We start from the raw sequence: 24,849 nt of genomic DNA on the forward strand, positions 1-24,849 counted from the left end.
TGGAACTGGTTTTTGGGTCAATCTGAAGCGTTTACATAGCATACATGTCTTAGCTTCTGTGTCTTATATTCCTTTCTTGTTTGCTGTGTTCTTTTGTCATAACACAGCTGGCAGCTGTAGTGTTGATCAATGTTTAGTGTATCTTAATTAAAACTAGCTCTGTATTTAACAACGCTGTCACTATTCAACAAAGATGAAAAACTTCCCACAAAAAACAAAGATGAACACAAAAATAAGTTGGCGGTTCCGATCCACTCGTCGGCGTGAACCCAAGAGTATGCTCAAATTATCATCTTGGTTGCATTGAAAAGTCATTTCGTGAGGGGTTTGAATTAATTCATTTCCCCGAAGGCTTTGCTTTGATATTGATCTACACACACTTAGGACTGTGTGGCATCACTGGGCTGCTTCTCATTATCGTAGCCTTGAAAACTCACCCTCCAAAAAAGCGAAGAGAGTTTTGCCACTGGCTTAAAAAAAGAGCCTCGTTCCTCTTTGTCATTCCCTATTGATTCGAGCGACTGTTTCGCTACAGTGACATCAAATGCGAAGGCACCGCAGGAGCCTAATTATCTCTATCGCATAATTTGAGCTCACAGCAACATCTAGATGTTAAAGGACATTTTGGCACCTTAAAATATGAGCACAACAATTTTTTTATCAGAATTAATTGATGTAAACATGAAAAGGGTTATGGTTAAGGGTCAAAAGTTGGGGGTGCTGGTTGATCAATCCAGACTTTTCAGCAGGGAAGTTACATGTCATTTTCTAAGACCGTTCCCCCTAGAGCAACTAGGAATTAAGTGCCTTGCTCTTGTAAAAATGAAAGAGGTTATGGTTAAGGGTCAAAAGTTGGGGGTGCTGGTTGATCAATCCAGACTTTTCAGCAGGGAAGTTACATGTCATTTTCTAAGACCGTTCCCCCTAGAGCAACTAGGAATTAAGTGCCTTGCTCTCAAGGCACTCGGTAACTCTCCAATTCTGGGATTGAATTCACAGTCTTTGTGTCTTCAGGCCAGATTTTTAACTACCAGCCTACTGTTAATGACATTTTACCATGAAACATTTCAATGTAATATACCAACTCAATCTTTGTCCTCTCACACAGACAGTAGAGTTTGACGAAGGTGCGGGAGCCGTCCTAAGAATCCAGCCTCTCCGAGCACCTCGAGACGAGAACATCTACGAATGTGTGGCAGAGAACAGCGAAGGCGAAATCAGTGTCCAGGCTAAGCTGTCAATTATCAGAGGTAAGACTAAAGGTTGACCTTTTTTTTTTTTTTTTGTGAACCAAATGCACCAGTTCACCAAATCAGACTGAACTGTCTGAAACAGTTTGCGTCTCAAGCAGCACAGATATATAAGTTACTCAATCAAAACACTCTGCCTTTAATGTCAGGAGTTTCCAATCCTGCCCCAAGAAGGCCACTGTCCTGTTAAGTTCATCTACCTGGAAGTTTCTACACTACAAAATCTGTCACTGCAATGGTACCCTTTCAACAAGTACACCCTTTTACCTTACTTACCCCTAAAAGGTGCCTTAGCACCTTAAAGGTACATATTTATACCTAAATGGTACCTTTTATAAGGGTACCATTCCAGTAACAACTTTTGTACCTTTTTTCTGAGAGTTTAGTGATCCTGAAGACCTTGAGTAGTTAGTTCAGGTGTGTTTAATTAGGGCTGGCGTTAAACACTTCTGGAAGTTGACCCTCCAGGAGCAGGGTTGGATCTCCCTGCTTTAAGTGTACACCCCCCTCCAGTCCTCGGGACCCACCTCCCAAAATGTTTTAGATATGTCTCTATTCAACACACTAAGAAACTGATGAGTTGAATCAGATGTTTTAATTAGTGAGACATCTAAAACATTCTGGAAGGTGGGTCCCCAAGACTGGAGTTGAGAAACACTGCCCTACAGGACCATCTCGGCAAATGGGGAAACTGACCAGCGTTCTCTGGTTAACTTGAATGTGACACAATCTTACTGTTGCAGAAACTCTAAATCCGTCCTAGCCAATCACGGAACCTCTGTCGTCCTCACCATCGAGTTATCCGGTTGTTCCCCGTGCGCTGAGATCTAGCCATCTGCCTCGTCAATGCCAAGCGCTGGAGCAGGCAGCTTGCAGGCTTCTTCCTGGGCCTGAACCCAAGCCGAGGGTTTTTGTAGGCAGCCCAGTTTTACATGAAAATCCTGGCTTTGGCAAGACCCATGCGGCTCAGGAAGGAACACAGGCGGTAGCACAAGGGGGAAAAAAAACGGCTGCTGCCCCCTTCGCTCTCTCATCCCCATCTGCTGTGGGCTCGCAAGTACATTGAACCTCATCAGTAGAGCAAGCCCCATACACACTCATACAAAGGACGACACATGTGTCTGCACATTCCCAAAAGAGAGCGCCTCTGCTCCTGAACGTCTGCGCGGACATTAATCAAAATCAATTAAACTGTCCACTATTCCAGCTGCTATTTGTGGTCTCCAGCGGGTTCTTCTTTCATTTTGTCCCTGGCCAACTTCTGAAACTGATGACTTCATTAAGTACCCAGTCACCTTGCCGTCTTCAGGGTGTGTCCGCTCGCCTGCGGCAGAGAAAACACGGGAAGGCTTTGCTGTAAATCTGGCGGTGCTCTTTCCAGGGGCTTAGGTTTGTTTTTAGCTGCCTTCTGGCTGCCCACAAGAGCGGTGAGCAGAATGCTTAAGATGTGCCATCTGCTTTTCCACCGTGTCGCAGAGTCCTCTGAGAGTCCTTGGAGGAGTCTCGTAGAAAACCGAGGCAAAGACACCTGCAGCCATCGCTGCTGCTTCTCCTTCGTGTCACTACGGGCGTCGAACCCTCGCTTCCCCTCCTCCGCTTTCTTCTATTGTAGGCTCGCTGTTTTTCTATTCAATCTGACCCTGGCTTTCAGCCCTTCTTGGCAGTCTTGTCCACCAGCGACCCAGAGCTAGCACTTCATAGAATCCAACACCAACAGCAGCCCAGGTTTTGCCATCTGCTCGCTTCCTGCGAGGTGTCAGACGCTCACACGCTTCTTTACACATTCAGTTATGCCTGGCCTTAGCTTGCCCCTGGTCATGCTGTGAGAGCGCTAGGTTCAGAGTGCTGGCCAACAAAAGATCAGAGCGGGAACGCTGGACCGCACAGCCACGGGTAACCATCGTGCAACCCGAAATCCAAAGGTGTCAGACCACCTTCCCGAAACATTAGCTCTTTTCCAAAACCTTCTGTTTTTTTTTGTCAACATCATAGGCTAACTCCAGATGTAAAGGCTTTTGTGAAAGTTGGCTAGTTTTAGCAGCAGCGCAGACTGTATTATGTGGATAAGGCAATCCCAGAATGCACTGCGCTAGGCTCAGTGGAAAAAAAAGTCCATTGCAAACAAGGCCAATAGCTTTCTATTTTAACCAATATTTGCGTCTACGGTCTATTTTTAATCTCATTAGAGTGTTGTGTGTTTAGCATAGCAATATGTTAGCAAAAAACTGTTGTAATATGTTGTGGATCAATATAATTGCTAAAAGTGGTTAGGGTCATACATGCACTCTTTTACCTTCTCTTTATTTGTGCTATGTATTTTTAAACTTATTCAAGTGCTGTGCTGTTAGGTTAGCAACATGTTAGCAAGAAACATTTGTAATATGTTGCGGATCAATACAATTGATAAAAAGTAGTTTGGCTTAGGGTTACAAGTGTACTATTTTCCTTAGTATTTGTGTGTTATGTATTTTTATGCTGCTTAATGCTGTTAGCTTAGCAGCATGTTAGCTGGCAACTAACTAACAACTGTTTTTCTCTTGTGGATTGATAAAATTGATTAAAAGTAGTTAGACTTAGAGTTACAAGTTCACTGTTTTACCTTTTATTTGTGTGTGCTATGTATTTTTAAACTTATTGGCTTACTTTGCTGTTAGCCTAGCAACATGTTAGTGGGAAACATTAGTAACATACTGTGGATTGATAAAATTGTTAAAAAATAGTTAGGCCTAGGGTTACAATGCACTATTTTAACTAATATTTGCTATGTATTTTATTCTTATTAGTGTGCTGTGCTGTTAGCTTAGCAACATTCTAGACAAAAACTCTTGTAATCTGTTGTGGATTGATAAAATGATTACAAATAGTTAGGTTTAAGGCTGTGAGTGCACTATTTAAGCTAATATTTTGTGTGTGCTATGTATTTTGATGCTTATTAGAGTGTTGTGCTTTTAGCTTAGCAGCATGGTGATGAAAAACTTTTGTATTCTGTTAGATGGATAGATTCATTTGATAAAGGTAGTTATGTTTAGGCTTAAAAGTGTGCTAATTTACCTAATAATCACATGTGGTGTGTAGCTATATGCTTATTATGGTGTTGTGCTGTTAGCTTAGCAGCATGCTAATGGGAAACTCATTTGTAGTCAATTGGTAAGTTGGGTCTTTTGTGTGAGGAGCTCCATTTGAGTTGCTGCCTATGAAGAATGTCCTAAATCAGTGCTTAACTCTTTCCCCACCATTGACGAGTTATCTCGTCTTTTACAAGAAAACGGGACTGCTTTAAGCTATAATAAAACTGATTTTTTTTTTGTTTAAAAGTAGAGGCTCTGATCTTTATTTTGGCGTATTGCATATTCAAATATTCATACAGCAAAATATACTGGAGGCCATCAAATTTTAGTGAAAATCATCAAAATCGCTGGCGGTGGCTGGCAACTTTTTTCTAAAATGCTGGCGGGAAAAGAGTTAATTAGAAGGTAGAAGCCTAAGTAGACAGTGTTCTTATCTTTTTGTCAGTTTGCCTTGCTTTCTTCACCTCTTCTCATCTCTAATCTCATCCTACACTTCCAGAGTTCGCGCTGTGACCTCAAACTCTGGGCGCAGGAACTCGTTAGCACTGCAGAGCGCCAGAGAGGATGATCTCACCGCAGCCCATGCCCGTTTGATCAGACGCGTTTAATTGGCCGCTACCCTGCAGGACGAGCCGCGTTTGTTCTGCCGCTCCTCGCATGGTTTTAATTGGACTGCTCTGACCCCGGGGCTCGCCGCCGAACCCCTTTTATTAGCCATTTTTTCAATCACAGCTTTCGCTCCGCCATTTCCAAATTCGTCCCTGTCTCGTTTGTCCCACTCAAGCACAGTTTGAGGAGTCTTCATGTCACTTTTCTCTCTCGGCGTCTAGTTTGAAGTGTCGTTGCTCAGCACTTTGTGGATCCACACAGCCGAGTTCGATACATGACTCATCCATTCTGAAATCTCATCGTCTCGCAGGTTTCTGAGGCTCTCAGATTAGATCCGGGCTGCTGTGCAGAAATCAGCTCAGTCTATAGCATCATCTCACTCCTCTGTCAACCTTGTCATCCATCTCTGTTCTTTTTCCCACAGCTCTTTCTGCCTTTTTGCAAGTTTCTCCCCCATTTTCCACTGAGATTTAAATACATTAATTTTAATAATAATAATATAATTTATTATAATGAATTAAATTAATATATTAAATAATAGAGAGTGTGTGTGTGTGTATAGAGGACATGTATACATAATTTGAAAATATTCTAAATATTTAAATTTATTTTTATATAGAATGCATTCAGTTTATTGAATTTGTTTAATAATAATAATATAAAAGTATAAATTAATTTAATAATAATTAGTGCTGTCAAATTGATTATTCGCGATTATTTGCATAAAAAAGTTTGTTTAATATAATATATGTATGTACTGTGTATATTTGTATGTATATATAAATACACACACATACATGTGTGTGTGTGTGTATGAAATGTATAGAAAAAAATTATTTACACTTTACAATAATAAAATGCAATAGGTGTCATGAACAATACATCTACAAACAATAATAATAATTTCTACATTTCAAGTTGTATATATTAACTTTAGTTTGTGCATTATGAACAAACATGAATGGACGTAGATTAATAAACGCTGTAAAAAATATTGTTTATTGTTAGATCATGATACCTAATGCATTGACTAATTAACAAATAGTTCAATTGAATCTTTCTGTAAAGCAGTTTATAGTAACTTCTAATCGTAAAGCAGCTTGAAATGGCGTAACGCTGCTCAATCAATTCTCTTTGGATATTGAATTAAAGCTTTTAAGCTGATAAGACTCATTAACATAGTATTTGTGGTCCGGTTGTGAGTGTTTGCCGGTTTCCGCAGCTACATTTCGGTGGAAGAGGGTTCCACATCTCTCCACATACCTGATAAACCACAGCATTGGATGCCCGGCCCAGGGGGATTGTGGGTATTATCCTCAGTGTGCTCTGAAAGCCCCGCCACGAGTGATTTGGAGTAAAAGAGCACAGCTGATTAGCGTTCCTGCTGTTCTCCGGCGGAAATGCCGCGTCCAGCAGGGAAAAGTGTGTTATAAAACATCAGAGCGCCGGAGGCCGTGACTTCCACAGTGTGTGTCTGCGATTGAGACGCGCGGCGCATAAACCAGAGCTGAGCCTGCATTAATGTGCTTTCCTCTGTTTTAGCATCCAGTCCCCGGTCGTTGTGTCGCGTCTTTAAGGTCCAGCAAACGCCGTCCGTCTCTTGATCGTCCTCTCAGAATAATCTCTCTGTCTATGGCTGATCCGCGTTCACTCAATATGAGCCGGTAATTAGCGCTGGCCTGTGTTAGCAGAGTCCAGTTACACACACAAAAAGTGTGTTTTGGAGCAGATTTTTTACCTTTTTTTACCAGTATTTGTGTAATATGCATAATGTACTGTTATGCCATTATTGTAGTAACCTGTTAAGAGAAAGCATGAACATTGTTTTGTAAGCCATTTATTGTTTAATAATTTATTATATTATATTATATTGAATGTATTATATTATTTATATTATTTATATGTTTAAAATTACACGATATAATATGTATTATTTTTACTTATTAAAATAGTATTTTATTTATTCAGTAACAATTACTATTATTACAATTATTACAATTATTACAATTTAACTTTTTAATAGTTTTGTATTTATTGTATTTATGCATTTATTTTTTTAGTTATGCAATTTTTATGCCATTTATGCCAGGGTAAAATGGACTCAATATTGACATTTTGTAATTATATATAATTAATATTTTTTATACATACATTTTTTTTTCTTTTATTATATTTTTTTTAAGTTAATTTGACATTTTCATAATTTTGCACATTTTTGTTGACAAATGATATACCATATTAGGATGAAGAGGACTAAAATACTGCATTAATGTGCATTTTAATGTAAAAATGAATGAATATGACATTGAAATATTGACTTGTATCACTTTAATGTTTGTCATCTGAATTGTACTTTAAAAAATATATATTTCTTGAAAGTTGCCATCTAAAAAGATAACGGTAAACGGACAAAATATTGAAATTTTTTATTTATATAATTTTAATATTTCTTAAGTTACATTTTTGACATTTTCATAATGCTGCACATTATTTTCAGCTAAAATGTAAAAATGTAGTCAGGGCAAAATGAGCTAAACTCTATGTATATGTCATGAATATTTTCCCATTCCTATTGGATTTTATCCGAAAGATAAAATAATTTTTTATATTGTGTTCTAATGGGTGTTTGCATCCTCCACTGAATGACAGTCAGAAGCGATTGGACTTCAGTCTTTTGTCTCTCAGTTGTGGAGGTAATGAAGATCAGACAGTGATTGGTTTAGATCTGTGTTACACACACAGCTGTATTTGCCCACTGCATTATGACTGTCCGCCTCTCATAAACAAAAGCAGTTCCCATCCGTGTGCTCAGCTGCTCCCCGATGCATAATGCGTTTGTTTAGCTGCGTTAAGATCTGGCAAAATGCAAAACGCCGGTGTATTCGCGCTATCCATTATCGCCATTATGGTTTCCTTTGAAAGCACGAGACAGTCGTTTAGTATCCAGCGTCTGTATATATAGCTTTCCTGCTTTGGGACTCGATCTCACGCTGTTCCTGTAGACGACTGCCAACGCTAATGATGACATTTTGGTAAATTCCTGTTTGGTAAAAAAATATATTTATAAATAAATTTAAAAATATAAAATATAAAATGTAAATTAAATAAATGTTTATTTATTTATTTGTGGTGAACAAGAAAGAAAAAATATTTAGAATATACATATAGTTTATTATTAATTAATTTATTAAAAATATAAATATTTATTTAAAAACTAGTTTTTTTATATTTTATTTAATATTTATTTAAATTAAAAACATATTTAATTTAACTTTGTAAATATGCTTTATTTATTAATTTATTTGATCATGCTGATTTTTTATTGTTAATTATTTTAAAATATAAATATATTTTAAAATATTTATAAAATGTTATTTTTAAAATATATTTTTATTTAGTAGTTTATTAATATTTAGATATTGTAAATATGCTTAATCTATGCTTAAAAATTTATAAATTACTTATTTTTCATACATTTACTTGTTTATGTTTAAGAAAGGTACGTAATATTTTAAGGGTACATGTTTTTTGTAAATATGCATGATACACATGTAGGAAAAATATTTATTTAATTTTATGCAAATATATTTTATTTAAAATATTTTTGCAAAAATGTCCTTGGTAACAGTCTCTATTTATTTGTTTATTAGTTTATTTATTCATTCATTCATTCATTCGTGATGAACATGTAGGAAAAAATATTTAGAATTTACATCAAATGTTTCATTGTAATTTCAGTATTCGGCGTCTCTTTATATAGCCTCCCTGCTTTGGGACTCGCTCTCGCTCTGTTCTCACAGACGACTCCTGTTTACCGCTGATGATGACAAGCTGCTCACTTCCTGTTTGTTGCGGAGAGATAATTGACAGTCATGGAAATGGGGTTCACAAGCTCGCGCGGCATCAAACTTCTCCATCCGGTGTTTGATCCTCAGCGCTGCTGTCAATCAGACGTTTGCGCGACTTAAGGAGCTCCTCGAGGAACTTCACCCTGGGCTTCAGGATAGAGATTCACACTCAGCACACGCTCCGACACCGAGAGAGGAAGCTCGAGTTTAGGGCTGCTTTGATCCTGTGAACCTGAGCCGTAATCAGGTCTGATTGGCCATGGGGAGCGACGGGACGCAGAAGAGCATCAAACGCTCGTCTCTGGAGCAGAAACTTGCTCTGAGTCACGTAACGCCTGCTCTTCATCTTGGGGTCGCTGAGGTTGATTTGTGTCCTTCAGACCATTTCAGACTTTTTTTTTTTTCTCATGTTCTGCTTTCCAAGATCTAGTTCTTCACCGAAGTCGTCGTTTCTTTGTCATGTAGAGTGATTTGTTTCATATACTGCGAGAAGTGAAAAAGCATTAAAATGTCCTAAATTCACTTCACTTCCCATTTTATTTAAATATGCTTTATTTATTAATTTATTTGATCATGCTGATTTTTTATTGTTAATTATTTTAAAATATAAATATATTTTAAAATATTTATAAAATGTTATTTTTAAAATATATTTTTATTTAGTAGTTTATTAATATTTAGATATTGTAAATATGCTTAATCTATGCTTAAAAATTTATAAATTACTTATTTTTCATACATTTACTTGTTTATGTTTAAGAAAGGTACGTAATATTTTAAGGGTACATGTTTTTTGTAAATATGCATGATACACATGTAGGAAAAATATTTATTTAATTTTATGCAAATATATTTTATTTAAAATATTTTTGCAAAAATGTCCTTGGTAACAGTCTCTATTTATTTGTTTATTAGTTTATTTATTCATTCATTCATTCATTCGTGATGAACATGTAGGAAAAAATATTTAGAATTTACATCAAATGTTTCATTGTAATTTCAGTATTCGGCGTCTCTTTATATAGCCTCCCTGCTTTGGGACTCGCTCTCGCTCTGTTCTCACAGACGACTCCTGTTTACCGCTGATGATGACAAGCTGCTCACTTCCTGTTTGTTGCGGAGAGATAATTGACAGTCATGGAAATGGGGTTCACAAGCTCGCGCGGCATCAAACTTCTCCATCCGGTGTTTGATCCTCAGCGCTGCTGTCAATCAGACGTTTGCGCGACTTAAGGAGCTCCTCGAGGAACTTCACCCTGGGCTTCAGGATAGAGATTCACACTCAGCACACGCTCCGACACCGAGAGAGGAAGCTCGAGTTTAGGGCTGCTTTGATCCTGTGAACCTGAGCCGTAATCAGGTCTGATTGGCCATGGGGAGCGACGGGACGCAGAAGAGCATCAAATGCTCGTCTCTGGAGCAGAAACTTGCTCTGTTGAGTCACGTAACGCCTGCTCTTCATCTTGGGGTCGCTGAGGTTGATTTGTGTCCTTCAGACCATTTCAGACTTTTTTTTTTTCTCATGTTCTGCTTTCCAAGATCTAGTTCTTCACCGAAGTCGTCGTTTCTTTGTCATGTAGAGTGATTTGTTTCATATACTGCGAGAAGTGAAAAAGCATTAAAATGTCCTAAATTCACTTCACTTCCCATTTTATTTTATTTTATTTATTTATTTATTTTTTTTTTTAATCTTATTTTATTAGCTGTGCATGCACTTGAATGTAGTATTTTTAAACAATCATTTTCTAAATTACCATTTATTTATTTATTAAATGAAAAAATGCTTAATGTACATGTTGAAAAAACATTAAGAATTTAAAATAATTTTAATTAAAAAAAATATTTATTACTTTTTTTAATTAGCATGGAAAAAAGTCCTGAATTGATTGCTATTGCAGTGTAAAAATGACTATAGGCTTTATTTTTCTCATACTGATTTGTATGCTAACACCTGTTTAATTAATCATAGACCATTAATTTTCATTATTATTATTATTATTATTATATACTGATTTATTTTCTAACTGCTGAAAAAATGTTTAATTAATTGTAAAATATAAATTTTCATCAAAAAGCTAAAAAATACTTTATTATTATTATTATTTTACTGATTTATTTGTTAACTGCTAAACAATAAATAAATAAAATGTGTAAAACACATTTAATTGATCATGGTATATTAATATTCATCAAAAAGCTAAAAAATATTATTATTATTATTATACTGATTTCTTGCTAACTGCTATAATATATATAATAGAATAATAATATATATATAACCTGTTTAATTAATCATAAAATATAAATTTTTAGCAAAAAGCTAGTAAAATGCTTTTAGTCTTCATCAGCCAGCTAATCAGCATTCATAGCAAACATGTGGTCTTCAAATGTCAATATTTCTGGCTTATTTTGTCATTCTGCTCCTCTGTCTTAAAGGTCCCCTGAAATGCTTAGAAACACGCAGCGTTACTCTGTGTTGACGTCATTTTAGCTGAAACAGGAAGACAGGGCGGGACATATCAAGCAGCCCCGCCCCTTTTTAAAATAGCCAATAGCGTTCGTTTATATCACAGCTTGGGCTAGAGCCGTTCAGAGCGGTTGAGCTCCGTAAAGCCGCATTTGACAGGGTATGTCAGCCACAATCTCATCCATATTGCTATAAAATATAGCATTCTGTGTAGAATTCAAATAGCTCCGATACATTTTGTGGTCTGCGCTGATTTGCGCATGTGATCCGCTTCGTGCTATCGTGTCTCTGGACCGGAGCAGAGTGTGTGTGCGGTGCGGTGGTTAGCGTGACAGCGTGAAACCAGACTTCTTTTTTTCCTCAATGGAAAGCATATTTACACTGTTTGACTCGTTCCCTGTCCCCTATATAGTGCACTACGTGCCATTCACTGTACAGAAAATACTAATTCTGTGGACAAGTGACCGATTTCAGCCGCGGCTTCAGCGTCTATTTTATAGTATAGGGGGCGGGCACTTCAGATTCTAGAGAGCATTTGATTGGGCAGAAAGTTTGATGAGAAGCTGAAGTACGATGTGACGTCAAAAAAATCATTGAGCCGTTTTGGCGGAAGTGACGAACTGCAAGCTTTGAATGCTTATATCTTCTAAATGCGAATTTTGGAGCACACTGCCTTATAGATAACCTTAAGACTAACATATTGATACTAACACCCAAAAAACTTTAATTTTGATTTCATGGGGACTTTAAAGACTGGATCCTGTAGCCCAACATGTGAATGTTCTCCAGCCGATGTCTTGACTCGAGTACAGATCTTGCCGAGCTGAAGTGGACTGAGCAGCAGCTGTTAATATTTAAAGAGGAGCGAGTCTGAAAGGGCATCTCCTCAGACCGCTGCCGTTCATGCGAAACAAGCATCTGCTCCCTCCAGCGCTCAAACTTCGCTCCAGGATCCTTACGTGAAGCGCTCACCGAAAACTTCCTTGTTTTTCCTCTCCGGTGTCTGTCAGGCTCTTTGCTTTTGGTTTCACTTCCTCGAGTCCCGCCGCCTCCCAAGCTGCGTTTGCAATTAAGTGCAATTAGGCCTGTAGCAATAATCAATATATCGACTTATCGCGCAATATATGTACATGACCTCAATAATGTTTGGTGACGCAATATATCGCCCATTATATTTACTTAAAAATTAATGTCACCATGTTTTGTACATTCCACTTGCACCTGTGTCTTTTGCAGCTTCTCGTACATAATGTGGTGTAGAGGTGCTAGTTTCATCTGCAGATATGGTCTTGTTTAGGGAGCTGTGCCTTTGTGCATACAGACATCTGACTGCTAAGTAGTGATTGTGTTTTTCAGCAATAGTGTGCACCCTTCATTTACAGAGAACTTAATTTACAGAGAAAAGAAGGTCAGGGAAAAATCTGTAGATGGAAAAATCTCCATACAAGCTCTTTGTGCATTTTTTTTTTCTACTTGTTACTTTGCACTTTTTGTTAGAAAATGTTTATTTACTATGTATTCAGGTTTTTTAAGGTATCTAATATTTTGATACTTAATTTCCATGATCTAAATATTCAAAAAAATTAAAAGTGTGTTGTCATTTGGAAGTGTGTAGGCCTTCTTGCATTATTATGCTGTTACATTATGATTATATATTCAGTGGCATAAAAGGGTATATAAAATGACAATAATATCGCTTATCGCAGTTATTTCTGGGGCAATATATCACACAACAAAAAGTTGTTATCGTGACAGGCCTAAGTGCAATAATAAAAATGGCTCCATTAAGGCGTTTTTCCATTTGCCCTCCCCAAATATGCGTCCTATCGGGCCATTTAGTCTGTAGATGCTGTAATTAGATGCTCGGCTAAAAGCGCACAGAATACAAATGATCGTACAAAGCTTTAGCGACGTCACGCTGCGTTATTTCATCTCATATTTACAGTCTTAAAGCAAGTATTTCCCATCAGTTTTGCTGTAGTGCATTTTCCTTTATATTTTTTTTATATAAAGGAGTTTTTTTGAGGAGTTTGATTATTATAATTGAAGAAATTTATTTATTTATTTAATTTATTTAGCAAAAATACAGAACTTTAGAAAAGCTTGTTTTTTAAAGTTCTGAATGACCTATTTATTCATTTTAAAAGGTACAATTTTTTGTGAATGTTTAATGTACATGTAGAAAAACATTTCGAAAAAAATATTCATATTCTTAATTTACAAGTACATAAAATTTACTTGTAAATTTACTTGTAAACGTATTTACATTTTTGTAAATATGCTCAATGTACAAGTTGAAAAATCTATTTAAAAATAGTTTTTATTTAATTATAGTTATTTACTTTTAAAAATTTTCTTTTTTGTAAATATGCTTAATGTACAGATAGAAAATGCATTTAGAAATAAATAAATATATAGTAAATTAATAAAATTTTAATTAGAATTCTAATAAAGTATTCTTAATTATTATTCTAAATGTACTTATATGTAAAACAGATATTTTGTAAATATGCTTTGTAAAAGGGTACTTTTTTGTAAACGTGCTTAATATACATATAAAAGCATTTAGAAATGTACATACATTAATAAAAAGTATTTTTAAAGTAAGGTACATTATTCTTAATTTACTTAATGTGCATTTCAAAAATTAACATTTAATCTTGTAACATTTTTGAAGTATTTAGAGGCTTACCATGAAAATGTTGGCAAATGTACTTTAAATAAATACTTAATTAATAGATAAATAAATGAATTTTACTATTTACTTAAATACAATTTTTTAATTAATTTTATTTATTTATGTATTTATTTAGCGTTTAAGGGTTAGATGGTTGTTTTATGAACAGAGCTGTTTGTGTTTTTAGCAGAAGGTGTTTCTCTTCACTCTCATCCTCATAATAAAACATTCAATGGCTTTATCAGTATATTACCTTCCAACATCTCATTTATCAGGGCCTTATTTTGAAGAAATCCACACTAGCACATTCAGGGTTTGCGTTTCGCTTAATTTACGCGAAGACGCCTCGTTACGCATTACTAATGATGGCGACTGACGCGAATGGGAGCAGGAATTGTCTCCAGGACTGAAAATGGCTTCATTGACATTGTGCTCGGCGTTTGCAGCGGCCTAAAGGTCTCCAGGAGTAAATAAATAAACGCAGGAAGGCTGTTTTTGGTCCGGAGCGATGTGGACGCGATTCAGGGCTGATGATACTGTGCTCTTCGGGTTCTCGGTCACCTGAACGTGGCATCAGTGCAACAGCGAGATCTCTGACGGAGCCACTTAATGCTCAGGTTGTCAGTGTCGCTGAGTGCATCCGTCTCTGTCAGTCTCGCTCGTCTCTCGTCTCCCTCACGATCCGATCCGGCGCGTCCCGCTCCACCTCCTCAGGTACTGAAAAGTCAGCTTGACAGAAGCAGCTGGACTCGGTCATCAGCCAGACGCTCCGCCGCATGGCGCCGCCTAATTGTACAGCGTCCGACCGATCCGTGCGACGGTAGCTTCATCAAAGCCAGACGGGGGACGCCTGCGGGTGATCCTCCTGTAAACACACATCACAGCATTCAGTGTCTGATCGCATGCACTGAGTGACAGTTTGCCACGGCCTTCCTGTTTACTTTAAGCGAAATTAATGTTCTGTTCTGCGTTATGTAACGTAAGTGTGGTTTTAATATTAGTAAAAGGTCATTTTTAAATAATACCTATAGTTATAGAATAAATAAGCTTTCCATTGATGTATGGTTTATTAGGATACCGCCGAGATACAACTATTTGAAAATCTGGAGTCTGAGGGTGCAAATAAATCTAAATATTGAGAAAATCATCTTTAAAGTTGTCCAAATGAAGTTCTTAGCAATGCATATTACTAATCAAAAATTAAGTTTTGATATATTTACAGTAGGAAATGTACAAAATATCTTCATGGAACATGATCTTTACTTAATATCCTAATGATATTCGTCATAAAAGAAAAATCTATAATTTTGACCCATACAATGTATTGTTGGCTATTGCTACAAATATACCCCAGCGACTTAAGACTGCTTTTGAGCTCCAGGGTCACATATTTGGTTTATATTTAGTATTGTGCATTATATTTGGTCTTATCTATAGCATGATACATAATGTTTACCCTTATTTTTAGTTTATTTTGATACTATTTTTTCATAGTTTTAGTAGTATTCATGATATTTTTATTAGTTTTATTATTATACATAATGTTTTGTCTTGTTTATTATTATACATGATATTTAGACTTATATGGTTTTATAAAAGGTAAAATCATCCGTTTGTGGCTTCAGGCTTTTTGTTTGATGCCTTTAGTGAAACACAAATCTACCAGCAGTAGCTGTGAATCTGTTGGGTCCTATTAGAACAGAGGCGATAATTAAGACTGGGGTTGTGAATTACCATAATTTGTGAGAAATCCCGAGCTTCACCAATCCTGATGGAAATCTAGCAGTCAGCCCCACATTTTAGGATTTGAAATGCTAATGCAAAGAAGCTCTGCTCCTGAAGAGTTGCCGCTGAACGAATTTGCTAGTAAACAGTGACTTTGTCTGATGTGGAAATAAAAAAAATAAATAAATAATGATAATTATAAATTTTATTTAATGAATAATATTTTTATTATTGTATGAATGTATAAATTAATAATATATTATATTAATTTATTTTATATTAAATAAATAAAAAGATTTTCTCATATGAAATGCCCAAGGTCTTACATTCATCATTCTCTAGCTGCTCTAGTTGAAGAAACTTCATGAAATTGGGATGGTCGGAGACGGTGTCCTTGATTCTGTAGCAAACTTAAGGCATACCAATTGGCATATACCACTAGGCACGGTGCCGAGTGCAGAAGCTGGGCTGCGATGGTGTATCTGAAGACGCAGAAATGGGATTCACGCTCCTTAATGGAGCATTATGTGGTTCCGCCTCCACCCTGCAGCCCTCACTCTCTCTCCACGCCCAGTCCATTATTAGTCTCCCTGCACTTGTGTCCCTGTCTCCTGTGCAGCAGCCCATGCTGACGGCGCACTGTTTGACGTGATAGGCCAGCCGAACCCAAAGCGCCATGACCGGTAGTGCTGTGTTCGATACATCGATACGACGATACGACAGCTGGCCCTGTATCGATATTGTGGCACGTGTGCAGCAGTGGACCGTGCTTAATTTGAATACAAGAACAACATTTAAAATTGAGTAGAGAAGTGTGAGGTTTCTAAAAAAATTATGAATATATAGGCTACAACAAGGTTTAATCTGGCCACAGAGGAACACAACTGGGCGTTTCTCTGTTAATAGTGAAGCTGTGGCTTTAATTCCTTTAGAAACTATGATGTTACCAGCTCCTTGTTTAGAAAGATAATGTAGCTCTTGAGTGATTAAGCTATTTTATTGATAAAATTGCGGGGCAGCGCTAAAAAGTTTGTTCCTGAATGTCCGAATGCGGCCGCAACGTGATCTGTGTGAGTGACTGAGCGTGTGTGCGTGAGATACAGTGAAGACAGCGCATTAGTTTAGAACTCTTCAGAATGAGTAAATTACTATATAAATTTATTAGAACGAGTACTTTATTATTTATGGGCTTAAAAACAAGATGCAAACAATCAGAATATTGTACCTGGTGGGGAGTGCCCAATGTAAACATGAAACATATGCCATTACCTATATTGTACTGTGGTACAGTTATGGAGGCCCTTCATAATGCAGAGGTCAGCTGCCTGCTCTGCCAATAGTTAGAAATGGCACTATAGTAAGCAGTGTTTAATAAACAGTTGTTTTACTAAATTCTGCTGAGGTGAAATTCAGTGCAGTCCTGTATCGTGATATGTATCGTATCGTGGCCCCTGTATCGTGATACGTATCGTATCGTGACTTTGCTGATGATACACAGCCCTAATGACCGGTGACTCTTCCAGAATTAATCAAGCAAGCGCACAAACTCTCGTCCGCTCCTCGGTGCACTTCCTGTTATGCAAATTGAGCTGTTTTTGGAGCACAGGAAATTAAATTGACCACCTCTCAAATCCACACAGCTGGGGCTACAGATTAGTTAAATGTCGTCTTAGTTCTGCTTTTGAAAAAACACGTCTTCCTCTTCCCATCGTGTGGTTTGTATCCCATTTTTCTCTCTTTGGCTCTTCCACCCACTGTTCCCCAACCCTCCCAGAGTTCTCGGAAATATTAATGTGTTTCTAAAGCCATCTCTGGCTGTGGCGAGAGCTAATCAGTTAACCTGATTAAGGAACTGATGAAATTAAATCATTTCTGTAAGTGAAAATAAAAAAATAGCCAATACTTGGGAGGATACGTCTGTGGAATTTGATGCCGCCCCTGAGACTTTTATCAGCAGAAACGTGTTTGCTGGAGAGCAGTTTTTAAAAATGCACGCTTATCAAAGAATGCGTTGTGTAATTATGAAATGTGTCTCTGGTTGATAAAGCTGTTAACAAGAATGCCATAGTCCCGGCAGAAGGCGGCAGTTGTGTATATATTACCTATTTATTTTGATGTACAAGCTGCAAAAGCCATTTTACTTTTAATCTGTGATATGAAATATTACACCTGCATGGATAATGAGCTTCAGAGATCATCATTAATCAACTAGAACTCATTTGCTTATGGACACCCAGTGGCAAATGCTAGGTATCATACAAACCCAGTCTTAGTATTTGGTGTTATATTTCGTATTGTACATGGAAATTGGTCTTTTATTTGTCACTACGGATATATTCTAAAAGAAAAATCATCAGAAGGTGGCAGTTGTGCATATATTGCATATTTATTTTGGTGCCCAGGCAGCAATAGCCATTTTACTTTTAATCGGAACAGATAATGAGCTTCAGAGATCATCACAAGTCAATCAAAACTCATTTGCTTATTACCATGGATGCACGTCTGCAAATCCACTTGCGCTAAACTGACCGCTCAGGTTAAGAGGCTTTGCACCTGTCACTTGCGTAATGCCATGAAATCACATGCTACAATTAAATGCAATTACAGATAATAACACGAGCGAAAAAGCCCCTGTCAAAGCTTAACGGATTGAAGGTTTGGGGGTGAGGGGAGGGGGGTTCAGGACGACTTCAGTGCCCTTCTGAATCGGTGAATGTGCAGCTTTTGGCTAAAGTGGCCGGTGCACTCATCCTGCTATGCTGATCATCATAACAGCATCATTATCATCGCGGCTTAACAGCCTCTTAGTCAGGCCAGGGGCGGACTTCAGAGCCGCCCAGTTATAAACCCAGTACGAGGCCTGCATTCTAGTTCTTATTTTAAGGAATTATGAGTTAGAATTATCCCTCAGCAAAGTGCAGAACAAAAAAAGACATATGCTATTATGTAGCACCTGAAATGCGCAAAGATAGGGGAATGCTGTGTTTTTGTCTAATGGGCCACTATTTGAAAGCCTCTGAATTAAATTGAATTGAATTAAGTTGTTTGGGGTTATGGGATGTCACAAGGCTAGTGCTAGAGAGGTAGATAGAAACTCGTGCCCAGACCTCAAGCCTAATGTGAGTCAACTGGTTGTGACAATATCAAAAAGCTGTTGTGGAGAGAATAGCCACCTAATCATGTGATCAGATTGGTGAGGAATGCTGGAATTAAAACTCCAGGGCTTTTTTTTTACCATGAATGCAAGCCAGGCAGGACAGGGCTAAGGGCTCTTGGCGCGGATATGCATGCGCTACTGCCTGATTTCCTTCATATTTTACCAGAGCAACTGACCCTGAACCAATTTGAGTGTTGGAAAAGTACATCTGCAAGGTAAATTCTATTTCTAGCCCTTCTTCATTTCTATTAGCCGAAGAGGACATCTCTACTTTGGAGTGCTCGCGGTGAGCCTCTCCTAGTGGATGATTCCAGGTCACTTATTGCATCCCGGTGACAATATAGATATACTTTCCGTTTGCATTCGTATACCCGCAGTCATTACCACTATATATAAGCAGTGCTAGCACCGTGACATGGTATTATTGCAGCTCCTGTCTCGACCTCTTTCACAGACTCTATAATAGAATTTGAATTGCTTTGACATTTCTATCAGTGACACTGTTCGCTGCTCTCACTCGCCCACCACCAGTCCAAACTCCCCAGTACTCGCCTCCTTTAATTAAGCTCAAATCAAATTACTCATCTTGTGTTTAAGGCTTAATTTGTGTGCTTTGCAGAAATCCTATTCTGGTGTCACAGCATGGATAATCCAGCCATGGATCACATTTACAGCAAACACAAAATGTTGCTTTCCAAAATTCTGCTTTTGGAAGGACAAGTATCTGTATCTTCTCCCCCAAGCTGGAATGTTTAAATATCCCATCTTTGCTGGTTAATAATCGATAGACAGACATAATGCTTCCCCAGCCAACACTGAATAATTGAACATGGAAATGAAAGGTCATTGCACAAAACATTGGCTCAAATCCTTTCTTTTGGTGTCAAGGCCCGTGTAAAAACAACAGTTGCCGGCACTAGGTGCACTGCGTGGGTTTCTTGTAATGTCATGAGCCTTGGCACACCTTTGTGACTCTCAAAGGGTTCGAAGGATGTGACCTTCACACTTAGAGCCTGACCTGTGCCCATTGGCACGGTCTACGATGTCTGATTTTCTTTGCCAGAATGTGAGTCACACCAGGTCAAAGAAATGAGAGGTTTTCCCTCTGCCTTATCCATCATTGTCTTTACAGCAGATCCAATGAAGAGCGTGAAGGCTTGTGTTGGCCTACAACAGCAGGCATCAGCCACACTGGATTCATTTGAAGAGCGAGAGGGCTGAATTGTCAAAATCTATTGTGTGTCACCTGTCTCTTCGTATCAATTCAGTGCTGTAAACAACTATGGAGGAACCGGGGGGGAAATGTCACCAGTGCTTGCCCCGATTAAACGGCTCTGTCGCTAGTGATGTAGACTCGGATCCGTAGGACTCGAATGATATGCATGACGGTATGAGCAACAGCTCAGTGTGCTCTTTGCTATGAGAATGTTTGATTGTTCCTCAGCAAGTCCCCTTGAGGGTCCCTGAAGGGAAACAGGTCCTAGCCAAACCCGACTTGGCTACTTGCTCATACCAGGCCAAGTTGGTTCTCTCAGAAGCTTGCTTTGTAGGAACTTTCAAGTAGGTTATTGGCATCTGAATGTCCACTGCTCATCTTTAAACTTCTCTAAGTTCTCCCCAACAGAGGGCTTACTTGCTCATACCAGGCCAAGTTGGTTTTTCCAGTAACTTGTTTAGTAGGAACTATCGAGTAGGTTATTGGCATCTAATGGTCCACCGCTTGTCTCTAAACTTCTTTGTTTTCCCCTACAGAGGACCTACTTCCTGCTGGCTTCCCCAACATCGACATGGGCCCACAGCTGAAGGTGGTGGAGCGCACGCGCACGGCTACCATGCTTTGCGCCGCGAGCGGTAACCCCGACCCGGAAATCACCTGGTTCAAAGACTTCCTCCCCATCGACCCCAGCACAAGTAACGGCCGAATCAAACAGCTCAGATCGGGTAAGACCAACGGATGCGCCTTAAGCTTTACTGCTAATATTCTTCTGCTTATCCCACTGCTTCTGTACCAGTCCTCTTTCTGATTATAGGTACCCTGTGCTCTTCCAAAACAACCACCCACAGAGTTAGCGCTATAAGTTGCTAGGGAAGCTGAAATGGAAAGATAATGTCTTTTAATGAACTGTGTCAGAGGAGCTTAGTCCAGATTTTGTGGCAAGCATATGATTAATGTCTGGTTTAAGGTAATGAAACTTTATTGAAAGACCCAGTAAAACAGTCTAATTATATATCTCATTAAGTCTAGCGCTCCAGTCGCCCCAAGGCCACCGTTGTGGGTCAGTGATTTGTCAGCAACAGAGAAAAGAAAAATCTATTGGGTTGCATTTGTTTCTGAGCTGTTGACGTAAATCAGTATGGGCAGTAGATACTCGGCTGGCAGCCCTTGACCTGAACTTGCTTACCCAAGTTCCCTTTTTCAGGATCCATCATGGTATTTTCAAAATAAAGTTTCAGATTCGAGCAAAGTGGTTTGGCGGTGAGCAGCTACATCTGCTCTCACTTATGCTAGACTTGAGTGCTTTGTTTTGCGCCGTGTTAATGGACGACCCAGACTCGCCAAGAGGGTATCACAGGCCTCTGTAACGCTGTTGGCTGTGGTACAGGAACACAAATGCCTTTGACTTTTCTCGTTGCAGACAAGAAGCTAGATTATTGTGTAACATGTTGGGCCTTACCCAAACAGTCAACCCTTTTAGCTTCCATTAGCGATGTCACTAGCCGCAAGGTTAGCGTTCATAGCTCATTTAGTAAGCTAATTTCTCTGCCCTGCTGACAGACGTACAGATTAATCGGACAAATTTAACGGGTTTTGGGAATGCATATTTCTGAAAATGCTTATGTTAGCCTACAGTTTGACGAAGCAGTGCTAAAAGTTTAGCAGCTAAGTTTAGCATGACTATGCAACCTGTCCTCCCTCTGTCTGTGTTTTTGTCGCCGTGTGAGTGGGTCATACATGTTGTTGTGCCTCACTCTCTGTTGTCTTGTTTGTGATGTCTCTGTCTCTATTTCAACTTTAGCAGGTTTCTAGCGGCATTTACGCATTCACATGCAGAACATTGACTAGCCCCCGATAATTAACATACTATTGGAGTACTACTAATTAGACAAACTAAATTCAGTATGCAGAGCATACAGCATGTACAAATTAGCTATAATCATGGTCTTAATTCAATTTGTGTGTTAGTGAGTTATCTAAATTCTTTTTGTAGTATTTATTTGGTGCGTCTAATTGGTAATTAAATATGCTAACGTTTTCTAAATCTCTAAAGATGTTAATGAATTTCTTAAGGCAATAATTGTTTTACCAAGGGCAGATATTTTGACTGTTTTCACACACTATATATAAAACATAACTATAATTCTAACTATACATAACATATTAGTTTGAATCGATGTGATAAAACAAGTTTGCAAACTCTAAAACTCGCTAAACTTGTCAAGAACATGTTCAGGTAATATTTCAACACAGAAAAGCAAATGAAAATAAAATAGATACCCAAAATTCATTACCATAATGAAATTATATAACACATTCTCATTATTGTAATGTGAAAAGGCTCTTCTTATTTTAAAAACATTAAAATATTAAATAATATATTATTACTATTATTAAAACATTACTTATTTATAAACTTAATATTATTAAGTATTTATTCATGATGGAAGATTATATTTATTGTTCTTGCATTGATCTTTACTTTATGCTTGTATCAATTAAATGTTTTATTTGTACTTATTTAAATTAATTATCTAAAAGTAATACAATTAACCATTGTATAATGGTTAATTGTGTAATTAACCATTATGTAAAATTCTATAAGTGTTCTTTTTAAATGTATTAAATACATTTGAATTATTATTATTATTAATATTATTATTATTATTATTTTACATGTAATGTATATTAAATTACATATTAATAATATTATTAAAATATTATTTCAAGTATATATATATATTTATTAATGTTAAATTAATATTTATACTTTTTAAATATTTAATATTTATATGTTTTAGTATTTATACATGATAGAAGTTTAGATTTATTGTACGTGTTTTGAACTTTAATTTTTGCTTATTTCAATTAAATATTTAATTTGTGCTTATTTAAATGATTTTTAAATTATGTACAGTAAAATAAACTATTAAAATCATAATTGAGAATAATTTTTAAAATTATGAAATCATTTTGATAATGAGAATTTGGAGATGGAGTGGTGCTTAATTCCCTCTTTATTCAAATTGTATTTTTATTTTATTTATATTTTTTTCCAAATATAGAAACCTAGAAATGTTCTTGACGGGTTTCCTGAGATTCCCTCATAAGCTAGTCTCTAATATCATTAAACGTGCTCATAAAATGGCCTAAAGTCTGTGTTTAACATCTCGTCCTACAAAGGGATCTTCCGCACTAAACTCTATTGATTTCAGGGTGTGTGCGACTGCTGTGAACCCGACCCTAAAATGTGCTGTTTTGTTCTTCCTTTCTGCTTCTTTTTCTGTTTTTTATCATTTCCAGAAGCGATTGGTAAGTGTCTCAGTGAGTGCGCAAGCTTCCTCGTGTCCCTGAAGCAGATGGCATTTTAACTTGGTTTTAAAATGCATGTCCTTCCCTCTCCTTTCCCTTTAACGTCTGTCTGTACCCTCCGTATTTCTTTTTCTTCTCCTCGCCCACTAACATGAAACGTTTCCCTGTTTCTCTCAAGCTTTGGAGGATGACACACTGCAGAAAGCGTGCGTGTTTATGTGTGTGTGGATTTGCTAGTGTTCTCCATTCACGTGCAGCTCTGTAGCTCTCCAGAGAATCTGATCTCGCCGGCCACAAATATTCAGAAGCTTATAAAACAGAAGAAAAACAGATTAGGATTTCAGAAGCTCTGGCCAAGCGGTTGCAGTAGCGTTGTTGACCGCCGAACACACCCTCGCTCCGCGTGCCACCGAGAGCTCGCTCGGCTCCGTCTCAATAACATATTTATCATCCGAGCGGGAAGCGCCGGGGCCTTGGAGCCTCGCGGCCCAAGCAGCTGAAAGAGACTTCACCTGAGATGCGTTTGCACGTCCTCCATACTCTGTGTGCTTGACAGCTGAAGTCAACATGAAGCACTTTCAGAAGTCCATATTGGTACCTTAAAGATACATATAAGTACCTAAAGTGTACATATTAGCAGTGTTGGGGAAAGTTACTTTTAAAAGTAATGCATTACAATATTGCGTTACTTCCTACAAAAGTTACTAATTGCATTACTTAGTTACTTTTTATGGAAAGTAGGGCTGTGCAAAAAATCGAATGCGATTTTTTTCATGCGCATCTCATCAGTAAAGCCGCTTCCTCTGTGTAGTAAATGCCGCTCCATCTGAAAGCACGTGCTGGAGACACTGATACTGACGAGATTCGCATGAAAATCGCATTCGATTTTTTTGCCCAGCCCTAATGGAAAGTAATGCGTTACGTTACTTTTGCGTTACTTTTTCTCATCTGGGCTGGGCTTGCTAATTTTTTTAAATATAAAATGTTCTATTTTTGGCAAATGTAAAGGCCCTTTCACACCAAAAGTGAAACGAATACGCCTCAGCCATTCTGGATTGCATGAAGCATAGAATGCAGGAGAAGAAAGTTTAACACTCTTCAGCAATGAAACAAAAAGAAAGAAAAACAAATGTCATGTTTATTTTAAATCATTTTTGCTTATTAATGTGGCTGAATTGGATCATCGAAGGTCGGCTGCAAAGATATTGATTAATAAAATGTGATTAAATGCATAAAAGATATTTGTGTTATTTAATACATTTAATTATTGCAGGTTTTCATTCATTTTGAGGAATACTGAATCTGTTTTGTGCAAGTGAGATGAGTAAATGCATGTTCACATTTAGTCTCTTGTTCACACAGCGCCTCTGCACTTGTTCCCGATTTCTCTCAACATGGGGACAGGAGAGTTGTCAGTCAATAAATGGGAAAACAAAGTTACTGGAGTTACTTATTTGAAAAAGAAACTCATATATTTTATTGTAAATTAAAAAGTAATGCGTTACTTTACTAGTTACTTG

The 24,849-nt window shown here is 37.6% G+C and overlaps 1 protein-coding gene across 1 annotated transcript in view; it reads left to right on the plus strand.

Annotated features, from left to right (window-relative positions):
• The first annotated feature begins 822 nt into the window (after nt 1-822).
• The window catches only part of LOC107744651 (receptor-type tyrosine-protein phosphatase S-like), a 50,885-nt gene continuing 26,858 nt past the window's right edge, over nt 823-24,849 (plus strand). Inside the window, exons 1-4 of the mRNA XM_016558457.1 lie at nt 823-837; nt 1,109-1,250; nt 20,554-20,742; nt 23,321-23,329. Of these exons, the coding sequence (XP_016413943.1) occupies nt 823-837; nt 1,109-1,250; nt 20,554-20,742; nt 23,321-23,329 (355 nt within the window). The remainder of the gene's footprint in view (nt 838-1,108; nt 1,251-20,553; nt 20,743-23,320; nt 23,330-24,849) is intronic.

Source organism: Sinocyclocheilus rhinocerous, unplaced genomic scaffold (assembly GCF_001515625.1).
Source record: "Sinocyclocheilus rhinocerous isolate Xijiao unplaced genomic scaffold, SAMN03320098_v1.1 scaffold47, whole genome shotgun sequence".
Taxonomy (NCBI): Eukaryota; Metazoa; Chordata; class Actinopteri; order Cypriniformes; family Cyprinidae; genus Sinocyclocheilus; species Sinocyclocheilus rhinocerous.